The sequence below is a fragment of the Chenopodium quinoa genome, unplaced genomic scaffold (genome assembly GCF_001683475.1).
Source record: "Chenopodium quinoa cultivar QQ74 unplaced genomic scaffold, ASM168347v1, whole genome shotgun sequence".
Lineage (NCBI taxonomy): Eukaryota > Viridiplantae > Streptophyta > Magnoliopsida > Caryophyllales > Amaranthaceae > Chenopodium > Chenopodium quinoa.
In genome coordinates, this window is record NW_018742329.1 from 4,674,985 (window position 1) to 4,687,917 (window position 12,933).

Here is a 12,933-nt window from a genome sequence, read left to right on the forward strand (position 1 = left end):
TCTTAGACATATAGTAAATCACATGAAGTTTCTTGTCTACACGTTGTCCCAAAACACCTCCAATAGCCCAATCACTTGCATGACACATCAATTCAAAAGGAAGATCCCACCTTGGGGCTTGAACAATAGGAGTGGAGATAAGGGCCTTCTTCAATTTATCAAATGCCTTCAAGCATTTTTCATCAAAAATGAACTCAACATCCTTTTGAAGAAGGTCATTTAGGGGCTTAGCAATAAGTAAAAAATCCTTGATGAATCTTCTATAGAAACCCGCATGACCAAGGAACGATCTCACACCCTTGACATTCACCGGAGGTGGAAGTTTCTCAATAACTTCTATTTTTGCCTTATCCACCTCAATTCCTCTATTTGAAATCTTGTGCCCAAGCACTATACCTTCCTCCACCATGAAGTGGCATTTCTCCCAATTCAAAACAAGATTGACCTTAACACATCTTTCCAAACACTTCTCAAGGTTCACAAGGCACTCCTCAAATGAGACACCCCCCACCGAAAAGTCATCCATGCAGACCTCCATTTCCTCCTCCAACATATCCCCAAAAAACTCATCATGCATCTTTGGAATGTAGCGGGTGCATTGCATAACCCAAAGGGCATTCTTCGATAGGCAAAGGTATCATAAGGACATGTGAAGGTAGTTTTCTCTTGATCATCGGGGTGAATGGGGATTTGGAAGAATCCCGAATATCCATCGAGGAAACAATAGAACTTGTGCCTTGTTAGTCTTTTAAGCATTTGATCAATAAATGGAAGAGGAAAGTGATCCTTCTTGGTGGATGTGTTTAGACGTCTATAGTCTATACACATCCGCCAACCCGTGACCGTCCTAGTTGGAATGAGCTCACCCTTCTAATTCGCAACCACGGTCATGCCCCCCTTCTTTGGAATGACATGCACGGGGGAGACCCACCTTGAGCTAGAGATGGGGAATATGATTCCCGCATTCAATAACTTGGTGATCTCCTTCTTAACTACCTCTCCCATTTGGGGATGTAGTTTCCTTTGTCGTTTGATAGAAGGAAGGGTGCCTTCCTCAAGTGTTATGTGGTGTTGGCACAAGGCGGGGCTTATACCTTTAAGATCATCAATTGTGTACCCCAAAGCACCTTGGTGCTTTATCAAAACACTACATAACGCTTGAGCTTGGCTCACGCTCAAGGATGCACTAACTATCAAGGGATAAGTGGAATGAGGGCCCAAGAACTCATACCTAAGGTGTGATCGTAGAGGTTTGAGCTCTACCATAGGCACACCATTACCTTCCTTTGATGTGGCCTCTTGCAAAGCCTCTTGGCTTGAGATTTTCAAGCACATTTGCTCATCCACTTTCTCCATGCTTCCATTAAGAAATTCTTCATAGAATGCCACTTCCTTGCATGGTGTACCTACTTTGTCCTTGTTCAACAAAACATTCTCAAGAGCATCGTTAGAGGTGAGCAAGTGCTCATGCATGGAAGACACAACATGATCAAGTGAATCAATCATCATGCAATTTTCTAGAGAAGAATATGGATATTTCATGCTTTCATTCAAATCAAATTCAATGACCTCATCTCCAACCTTAAGGGAAATCTTTGCACTCCTCACATCAATCATAGCACCCGAGGTAGAAAGAAAGGGTCTACCTAAAATGATTGTAATGGTAGCATCTTCATCCATTTTAAGCATAATAAAATCCACCGGGAACACAAACTTCCCAACCCTCAATGGAACATCTTCTACCTTACTTGATTGACATATCGGCTAATTGCAAGGTAATGTTAGAAGGTAAGAGTTCCCCTAGTTCAAGCCTTGGATAAACCGAATATGGCATTATGCTAACACTAGCTCCCAAGTCACATAAGGCATTATCAATTTGCATCTTGTTAATGGCACAAGGGATGGAGAAATTTCCGGGGTTTTTCAATTTGGGTGGCATTTTGTTCATGATGATAGCACTACAATTTTCGGTCAAATTGATAGTTTCCACAACCTCACAAGTCCTTTTCCCACTCAAAATGTCCTTGAGGAATTTGGCATAATTTGGCATTTGGTTGATCACATCGGTAAAAGGTAGAGAAAGATGAAGTTGTTTTAGCATATCAATGAATCTCCCAAATTGCTCATCTAATTTGTGTCTCATGAATTTTTGTGGGTAAGGGAGCTTAGGTTTCACAATTTCTTCTCTACTCTCACCTCTCTAGGTGTCTCAACCACAACCTCATCCAATGATGCCTTATCCCTCTCATTCTCAACCAAGGCTTCCTTAGGAATCTCCTTATCCTCACCCTTCCTAGGCAATCTCTCCTCAAGAACCTTACCACTCCTAGTAACAATAGCATTCACGTGTTTATTGGGATCAAGACCTTGGGAAGGTAAAGAAGAAGCGCTTGCATGATCTTTCAAAGCATTAGCAAGTTGAGAAATTTGATTTTCAAGCATTTTATTGTGGGTCATTATTTCGTTGAACTTCTTATCACTAACGGCCATGTATGTGTTTAACAACTTGGTTTGATTCTCAATTATCTCTTCTAAATTGGTCCTAGGTGAAGAAGGTTGGTGTAGACACCCATTTGTGTCTCCCCAAAACCAAACCCAGTGATGAGTGCCTTTCACGTCGAATCATAATCGAATGAAACAAAAGTGTGGAAATGTCTAGTGTTGCGGAAATTTTTATTTCTTTTCTTTTCTTTTCTCTTCTCTCTGTTTTTGAAAACTTTATTTTAAGGAAACAACCAATCCATTTTGGTTGGTCCATGATATGGGTCCAATAGTGGTGTAGTTGGATGGGGCTTGCAAAGGCCTTTCAAACGATATATTATAAGCCCAATTCCCATGAATATTGAGGAATTTATGGCCAATTTACTAACTGGGCCCGGTTTGAGTTTTAAGTACGGCCCAATGATCTAGGGGAGGGCCTAATATGATTTATCATTCCTAATGTAATTAGGAACTATTTTGGTCTTCTAGAACATTCTAGAAGGTCTTATCATTTTTAATTCAATTAGGATTCCTTAGAGTTTTAATTAGATCAAATAGCATTTTCGACTGAAATTATATTATTTTATCTTCCAGTACGGTAAAATTATCAGATTTTCAAAAACGTGTTAAAAGCCGGTTTGGCGTCCAACCCCAGGCCTTGGCGCCTGGAACCAGGATTGGCGCCAGACGCTAGCCGTTGGCGCCTGACGCTAGCCACTGGTCCTGGCGCCAATGAGTCAGGGCTGGCCCCAAGTTAGTTTTTCGATCTTCAGACTCTGTTTTGATAAATTATCTTTTTTGGATGTTTTTCTCTATAAATATCGTATCAAAAACAACGTTTTAAAATGAGGGATTATTATCTATCATTCACTACTTCTTTTATTCTTAAGTTTTTAATAAATTCCAATTAGTATTCATCTACAATCTTGAATCGTCAACAAATTAGTTTATGAATCATTAATCTTTCGTTCTTTCTTTCTAAACTTTATTCTTTAACACAAAATTCCGCATTCACAAGATCTTGATACACCTAGCCATATTCGAAGTTGCCTTCGCCCTAGACGTGAAAGGTTTTAATTTCTGAGGGTTTGGTCCCAAATCTCTATTTCAATTATTTAATTTAATTGCTTTATTTATTACTTTTCTTGAAGTTACTAACGTGTGTATTTTGTAATTAGAAAGAGGTACGAGACATCCAAGTAAGTACTTTAATGGTTTAATTGATTTTATGATGTAGACATCATGTTTATATTATCTTTATGATATTCCTAGTATCATGTCTAGGGTATTTTTAATATTAAATATGATTGTTATGATGCTTCCTATGTTCTTTCTAATATTTATGATTATGATTGATGATGATTATTTATTATGTTGCTTGATATGCATATTATTATTATATTTTTATTACTTGATCACCTTTTATTGCAGGTTAAAGGGAATTGGTATTTGCAATCACACTTAATAAGATAATTAATAATCTTGTTAGGGTTAATTGTGATTATAATTCAAGTGATCGCCAATAATAGATTTGTATGTGCATTAATATTCAACCAACATAGATTAAACAGGTTTAGGGTTAATCCTATTGATTGTATGTTAATAAAAAAGCGCACATGAATACGAGCAGAATAAATTAGAGGCCTATTATTAGGTTAGGTTCAATCTCTTTTAGGTTGGATTTGTACCATCATCCCCGGACCCTTATTTGGTTCATGACCTTATGGAGTTGACGATCTCTTGGATCGTTAAGGGGTGTAACCTTCACCTCGTGAACGGTTTACAAGTTTCTTAAAAACTTGTTGGCGACTCTTTTGCTCTATCTTCTTCCCTTTTGGACGCCACCGTACTTTAGTGTATGATCACAGTGGGGTTCAAGCTAGTGGGATTTTAAAGGCTTGAAAATATTCCCTACAGTTTTTGGCGACTCCACTGGGGAGGATTTCTATTTTAATTCCTGAATTTGTTTCGGCAATGATTTAGAATGAGTGGATGAGACTCGAAAAGTTCTAAGTATTTCATGTGCGTAATTTTGATTAACATTATTGTCATATGCATAAAAAGGTTCTCATTGGAAAGACCATCCGTAATGAGTCAAAAACTTAGGATTTTTACACGTAGGAAACTTGAGAAATGTCTTTCACAACTAGGACTGAAATAACACCGCGCAAAACTGGATGATTTTATTGAGCACAGAAAGCTGCTGAGGCATGTGGGAAGTAGCGTCAGGGGCCAGAGCTTGGCACCAAACAGTTAGCCGTAGCGCCAGACGCCAATATTGGCGCCAGGCGCTACAATTAAAAGTTGGCGCCAGTCTCTGTTTGCTGGCGCCAATTTCCCCCAATACCGAGCTAGAAATATGCGTTCTAATTTCGACCGGTTTTTCGTATTGTTTGCTCGATCCTACTTCCTGATTGCATTTTTTCTCATTTTTCTGAAACCCATATGTGTTCTACATATGGACATAACCCTCTGGGAATTCATGCTCTATCTACCCGATTGAACGCTCCTGGCAACAAAGGGTACATCTGAGAGGTTGAATTCACCAAACCATGGAAGCGAGTTTTTTCTAAAAAACTCGCGGTGTTCTATCCACACGCGTTAACCCTTCACGGTTAGGCTTCTACGTGGTGCATCTGGACAATTAACCATGGACCCTGTTTGACTAAACCATATCCCGAATTTTAGAGAACTAGAGCCATGGTTAGGTTGCAAACTCATTGCATCATATTGTGCCTACTTGACTAATTGTGCATTATTTGTTGCGCATATATATTCTATGCTCCTCCTAACCGTTTTTTGATTTGTGTTGAGATTATAATCAATGACTTAAAGAACTTTTCCTAATTAATTAATTAATTCGAGTCTATATTTTTTTTCTTCTTTTAATCGGAATTGACCTAGTACGACTTTAGGCATACCCAAGTTGACTAATAATATCGAAAACAGTCCCAGATCGAGGCTCCAATGTCGGTGCCAAAATCTGGGCTGTAGTGCCATTGTATGGTGTGTAGCGCCAGACATTTACTGAAAAGTCTGGCGCCAACCACCATATTGTGACGCCAGTCCTGTCGCTTGGCCAACAGTTCGGATTATTCAGTTTCTTGTTTAATTCGGTTAATTCTGCTTAATTGAATCAATATTCGAGTTTAGGCACTAAGTCCCATGGTCTTACACAAGAGTCCAAGCATGTCACTTACACTCAATACACACACCATTACACATGTCTTGACCATGATTAAGGGAGTCTTGTGTGCGCGCGTTATTTTTCGTCATTTTTTTAGGGGGGTAAGTCGGATATTATTCCTCCAATAAATAGTACTTAAGTTCCCTAAACACATGTACATTATTGCTCCCTAAAAATATGCATACTTTTTTCTTTTCTTAAACAAAAGCCATAAAGTCAAACTGATTCGAGTCAAATAATTAAAACGCAAACTGGCTTAATCTACAGCGTGTGGTCATGAAAGGAAGGACGATTAATCAAAGATAACCTCTTCGTACAAGTCCAACTTTTCGACAAACCTATAGCTCGCAAGAGGAAGGCAAGAGTTATAATGGCAACTCAGGAAGAAGTTAACGATCTCAAAAACCAATTGGCTACTGTAACCGAGACACTAAAGCTTCTCGCACTTAAGATCGAGGATCCCGCGAAGCAACAAAAAATGGACCTCATGCAAGAAAGCCTAAGCAAGTTGTCCAGCGACTACAAGTTTCAAGAACTCACGTCCCAAGGGGTCTCGGTGGATTAGGATCTTCTTCCGCAGAAGTTCAGTGGCAACGACATCCCAAAGTTTAGGGTAATCGACAACCCCTACTTCCATCTAAGGGCATTTGAAACAATAATGAGTATCAAGGGTATCGATAAGAAAATTTTCCCTTCTTTGTTCTCGCTATCTCTCGAGACCGTTTGCCAACAATGGTTCTTTTCTCTTAAAAAAGAAAAGACCTCCACCTGGGAATCCATAGCAAACGCTTTTGTTGATAGGTACAAGTGCAACGTTCAAGTCGAAACTGACCATAGAGAACTTGAAATTCTCAAGCAGAAGGAGAATGAAGGCTTCACATCTTTGTTTAACAAGTGGAGAGAAACCTCAGCTAAAATGATTGAGGTACCAAGTGAAAAGAGTCCGTGAGATTGTTCATTAAAAATGTCCAAGAAAAATATTCAAAACATCTTAAATATCAAAATAACCTTCATTCCTTTAAGGTTGTTTATGATATTGGGATTAATATTGAAGATGACTTAGCTAAATCTAAAGCTGCCAACAATAACACCAACAGTGGCTGGAAAGGAAAGAAGAACGACAATCCTTCTTCTTCCAAAACCGCCCACTCAAATAATGTTAGCGCCTTTAATCTAGGAGAAGTCCTTGCCATGAACAACCAAGGACAAAAGAAATTATTTAGGAGAAACTTCACTCCTATTGGCATGAGTTATGACACCGCGTTTGATCGGCTAAATGAAAAAGGTCTTATAACTCCCATTGGACCATTCGGAGATCCACCAGTCGAGAAAAGGTCGCCTAATTGGAACCCCAATGCACATTGCAAGTATCATCAAGGTAGGGGCCATTCTACTGAAAGCTGTTGGAAACTTAAGGAAGCTATCCAAGACCTGATTGACAGTAATAAGCTGTCGTTGCCTCCTGCCAGTAAGAAACCGAGTATTGATAATGCACCTCTAGCTCACACATTGGTTATCTCCGATGAAGAAAGCGAAATTGACCCCTCATCTCTCATTAAGCCTGTCAAAGTGACCGAAGAAGAAAAAGAAGAGATCTTTTTCGATGCCGAGGATAATCCTCCAGAACTAGCAAATGAGGTAGAGATACGAATACTCACACTATATCTAAGGGAGACATCACAACTGTTACATGAAACTCTAAAAATTCTGAATGAACTTCGCAAGGAATATGATCAAGAACCTAAGAGAGAATTCACACCAGTAAAAACGATTTATGAGGTAAAATACTTTCTCTTACATGTCACCGAAAGACCAAAGAAGAGCAATAAAATTTATACTCCAATTGGGATCCCGTATGCACAAATGTTTAAAATGCTCTCCGAGAGTGGCAAGGTCAAACCTCTCGAACCGAGACCATTTGAATCATTAAAAAGAACAGATAGATATTACTGTCAATACCATCAGTCAGGAGGACACACCATAGAAATCTGCTTCAAATTCAAGGATTTGGTGCAGAAAATGATTGATAGAAAGGAATTAGTCCAAGTTCAACAAGAAGAGGATATAAATGTTAATGGAGTATGGGACAGTGATGAAGAAGATGTCTATCTAATAGACATATTAGAACCTTCACCTTCCATATCATACACCACAGACGACATTTGGGCTGAAGAAGATGCATCAATAGACGTCCTCACAAGATCCGGGAGAATACAACCTCCTGTTTTAACGCAACCCATGCCTATTGTACAACAAGTTCCCATACCTATCATCGAAGACAATGACATTGTTAAACAATTCAAGAAGACAAAAGTTGAGATGAATGTATGGAAGCTTCTAGCAACATCTCGAGAACATAGGTTGGTTGTGATGAATGCCTTGGATAAAATTGGGATAGATTCTGACACCACTCCTGAGGGACTAGCTAACTTCCTCACGAGTGATCTCCCTAGTCCAATTAATCTAATCACCTTCTCTGAGAAAGATTTACCCCCGGAAGGTGACAAGCACTAGAAAGCGTTAAATCTCACAGTAGTCTGTAAAAGAATGAATGTTCCCATGACTCTTGTAGACAATGGATCGGCTATTAATGTCAGTCCACTTAGGACTACGAGGATGCTCGGCATAAAGGATGAGGATTTAACTCCGTCCACACAAGGAATAAGAGCTTACGATAATACTCGTGTCAAGCTCTTGGCAAAATAACCCTAAATGTGACGGCAGGAGCAATAGAACATGCTACTACTTTTCAAGTGGTAGACATCAAAGCCTCATTCAATCTGTTGTTAGGACGCCCTTGGCTCCACGATCTAAAGGTCGTCCCTTAATCTCTCCACCAACAAGTGAAAGCTATAGTTGGAGGAATCCCCATCACTATTGATGCTTAGCCAATGAGGATCAGGTCAATAGAGAATCCAATCATCAACGTGGAGCACGACGAAGATGATGAAGACCTATGGGGCTTTAACGAAGAAGTCTCCTTAATCCAAGAGGATGAAAGGACATCTCTTTGCCACAACCCCCATTCCAACATGATTATCAACACTATGCTGAAAAAAACAAGGACACTTCCCTGGGATGACCTTAGGAAAGAAGAAGGGGATAGCAAAATCGATAGAGTCACCTGGCCTCCCTAAACTAGATACTTTCGGACTTGGTTTCAAACCTACTCGGAAAGATCTCAAGCGAGCCCAGGACAAATTGAAAGCACGTAGGGACGCTCGCATTCAAAAGAAAGCAATTCCAATGGATCAGTACCCTCTTACGCTTAATGGTCAGTTTATAAAAGAAGGAGAGGACTATCCATGCTATGAATTTCCCGAACCATTTGTTGTAAATGGCATACGACAACCAGGATTTGAGATTTTCTTGGATTGCTATTTCACTGATGAAATCCCAATTCCCGTTCATAAGGAGAAAATATCTCCATGCTTTGACTTTAACGTCATGGGATTACTGTTTGGGCGAGAAAAGAATGGGCCAACTTATGAGGAAGAAAACTCCTCACTCATTCAAACGGTCATACAAAGCGAAAACTTCGATCCCTCGAAACTAATTACTTCAGCTGAAGGATTACTGCAAGGGTGGCGCAAGACTATCAAGGTGATTACTCCAAGTGGGAGGAAGATATCAATCACGACGGGACAAGGGCCAATGTTTGAAGAATTGTCAGAGTCAGAGTCTTTCCCCATAGAGTCTTCTAAGTCTTTAGCTATAACGCCTTCCCTTCCTATTTCTTCTCCTAGGATAGTTAGTGATCCAGTCCCTGAGGACATATCACTCTTTGATGTAATGATCTCAGAGTATAATAATATCGCTCATTCTCCTTACTTCTCGTGTTCTTCTCTAACCCAAGATGACGAACATTGCTTAGCTAACGATGAAAAAGATAAAGAATTTATTAAAGCAATGGAAACACTTGAAAAGAAAACACCAGTAATTGAAGAGACTGAAACAATTGACATCTCAAATGATTCAACTCATAAAAGAGAAGTTAAAATCGGACTAACATCGAATAAACAAGAAAGAACCGATTTAATTAACTTGCTTAAAGAATTTATCGATGTATTTTCTTGGTCATATGAAGATATGCCAGGCATTAACAGAGAAATAGCTCAACACACTATACCATTAATTCCAGGAACGAAACCTGTAAAACAAAAGTTGCGTCGAATGAAACCCGACGTAGCGCTTAAGATAAAAGAAGAAGTTCAAAAACAAATAACTGCAGGTTTCATCAAGGTATCCAAATACCCCGAATGGGTCGCTAACGTAGTCCCAGTTCCAAAGAAAGATGGAAGGGTAAGGATGTGTGTCGACTATCGAGAACTAAATAAGGCAAGTCCAAAGGACGAATTTCCTTTGCCACACATCGATATTCTGGTAGACAACACAGCAAATCACGCGCTTCTCTCATTCATGGATGGATACGCCGGGTACAATCAGATTCTCATGGCGGAAGAAGACATGGGGAAGACAACTTTTATCACACCATGGGGCACTTACTGTTACACGGTAATGCCATTTGGGTTGAAAAACGCAGGTGCTACTTACCAACGTGCAGCAACTGCCTTGCTCCATGACATGATGCATAAAGAAGTCGAGGTATATGTAGACGACATGATTGTGAAATCAAAAGACCGTCCAGGCCATCAAGTAGCCTTAAGGAAATTTTTCGAAAGGCTAAGAAAATATAATATGAGGTTAAATCCCTCAAAATGTGCTTTTGGAGTAACCTCGGGCAAGCTCTTGGGATACGTCATAAGCTCTAGAGGAATAGAGATAGATCCAACCAAGATTAAAGCAATCATGTCAATGCCACCGCCCAAGACCGAGAAACAGATTCGAGGATTCATTGGCCGGTTACAATACATAAGTAGGTTCATATCAAAACTAACAACGATATGTGAACCAATCTTCAAAAAGCTCAAGAAGAATATACCAGTAATATGGGATGACGAGTGTGAAAAAGCCTTTGACCAGATCAAAGCCTATCTCGCAAATCCTCCCGTATTAGCGCCAGCACTCCCCGGAATACCTCTTAGGTTATATTTGACGGTTACCAAAGAGACAATGGGAGCCATGCTAGCACAAGAGGTAGAAAACAAAGAGAATGCAATCTATTACTTAAGTAAGAAGATGCTCGAATACGAAACACGCTATACACCACTCGAGAAATTGTGCCTCGCTTTGGTGTGGGCCACAACTAAGTTGAGACATTACATGTTGATGCATACCATTTCGTGGTATCTCAATTGGATCCACTCAAATATTTGTTCGAGAAATCAACGCTCAATGGACGTATTTCAAGATGGATAGTCAACTTAGCCTAGTTTGATGTACGGTTTATGCCACAAAAAGCTATTAAAGGATTCGTGGTGTCAGACTTTCTGGCAGACTTTCCAATAGAAGACTTGACACCAATACAGGATAGTGAATTTCCAGATGAAGATTTGATGGTCACTGAAGATGATACTTGGACCTTATATTTTGACGGAGCCTCAAACCAAAAGGGATGTGGTGTCGGAGTGTTATTAGTATCACCCAAAGAAGAACACGTCCCAACCTCAATAAAGCTTTATTTCGACGTTACCAACAATGCTGTTGAATATGAAGCATGCGTGGTAGGCCTTGAAACAGCCCTGGCATTGGGAGTAAAGAAGTTAAGGATATTCGGAGATTCCTCTCTAATCATCAATCAAATATCTAAAAGATGGAAAGTAAGGAGCGAAAGCCTAGCTCCTTACCAAACTTATCTGGACACTCTTATCGATCAGTTAGAGAAGGTAGAATACACATATCTACCAAGAGAAGAAAACCAATTCGCTGATGCCTTGGCAAGATTAGCCTCAATGGTTAGGATTCCCACGGATATCGAGCAAATGCCTCTAAATATCGAAAAAAGGCACAAACCAGCATATATACAGGCTATAGAAGACAACAATCCAGTCCAAGACGAAGATGAAGAACAAGAAAAAGAACCATGGTACACAGACATTCTCAACTATGTCACCAATGGAGAACACCCTCCTCATGCTGACAAAAGAGCAAAACGAGCCTTGAGACTTTTGGCTTCTCAATATGTACTCATAGACAACGAGCTACATAAAAGGGTACCTAAAGGTCGAGCTCTCCTATGCGTAGAGAAGGTGGATGCACAAAGAATAATGAGAACGGTCCACGAAGGAATCTGTGGAACTCATATAAATGGAAAAATGTTAGTCCAGAAAATAATGCGAGAAGGGTATTGTTGGACTACCATGAATAAGGATTGCCATCAATATGTAAAAAGATGCACTAAGTGTCAAATTTATGCCAATTTACAGCACGTTCCTCCATCTCTGCTCTACACCTATACATCACCATGGCCATTCTCTACATGGGGAATTGACATAATTGGCAAGATCGCTCCTCCAGGAACAGGAGGCCATGAATTTATTTTAGTAGCGATTGATTACTTTACGAAATGGGTTGAAGCACAATCATATGCTAAACTCACTGCGAAACATGTAGCACTTTTTATCGAGAGAGATATCATTTGTCGATATGGAGTCCCACATGAAATGATAAGTGACAATGGAACTCACTTTCAAGCCGAATGTGAAGAATTGCTACATAAATATGGTATCCAACATCATCATTCGTCCCCTTATAGACCTCAAGCAAACGGAGCAGTCGAGGCAGCTAATAAAAATTTAAAGACTATCATCGAGAAAATGACAGAAAATTACAAGGATTGGCCTGACAAGCTTCACTTTGCATTGTGGGGTTATCGTACGTCAATCCGTACATCAACAAGAAATACACCATTTTCTTTGGTATATGGAATGGATGCCGTACAACTTGTCAAACTAGGAATACCATCTCTACGTATTGCGCTAGAAAGTAAACTCGATGAAGTCGAATGGACTAGGGCACGGTATGAAGAATTGATCCTACTCGACGAAAAACGACTAGAAGCTTTACATCACACTCAGTGTTATAGAACTCGTATGGCTAGACATTTTAATAAGAAGGTCAAGATAAGAAATATCAAAATAGGAGATTTGGTATTAAAGGCACTAAGGAAAAATGTTCTAGATCCAAGGGGAAAGTTTAGACCTAATTGGTCTGGCCCCTACATTGTCAAAACAATCCTGTCATGTGGTGCAGCAAAATTAACTGATATGGATGGCAATGAATTCTCAAACATGACCAACTTAAAAAATACTACCCATAATTACTTGAGTAGGACACTCAAGAGAGCTACGTTCGGCCTGATTCCT

General features: G+C 39.7%; 1 protein-coding gene across 1 annotated transcript; it reads right to left on the bottom strand.

Annotated features, from left to right (window-relative positions):
- Positions 1-1,744: 1,744 nt before the first annotated feature.
- LOC110691731 lies at positions 1,745-2,143 on the bottom strand. Its single transcript, XM_021868666.1, has one exon. The coding sequence runs from the start codon at positions 2,141-2,143 to the stop codon at positions 1,745-1,747; it is 399 nt and encodes a 132-aa protein (XP_021724358.1).
- Between the last annotated feature and the right edge of the window lie 10,790 nt (positions 2,144-12,933).

Bases quoted from the DNA above. Each gene is read 5' to 3' on its own strand.
- LOC110691731 (XM_021868666.1), bottom strand. From the start codon at position 2,143: ATGAGACACAAATTAGATGAGCAATTTGGGAGATTCATTGATATGCTA.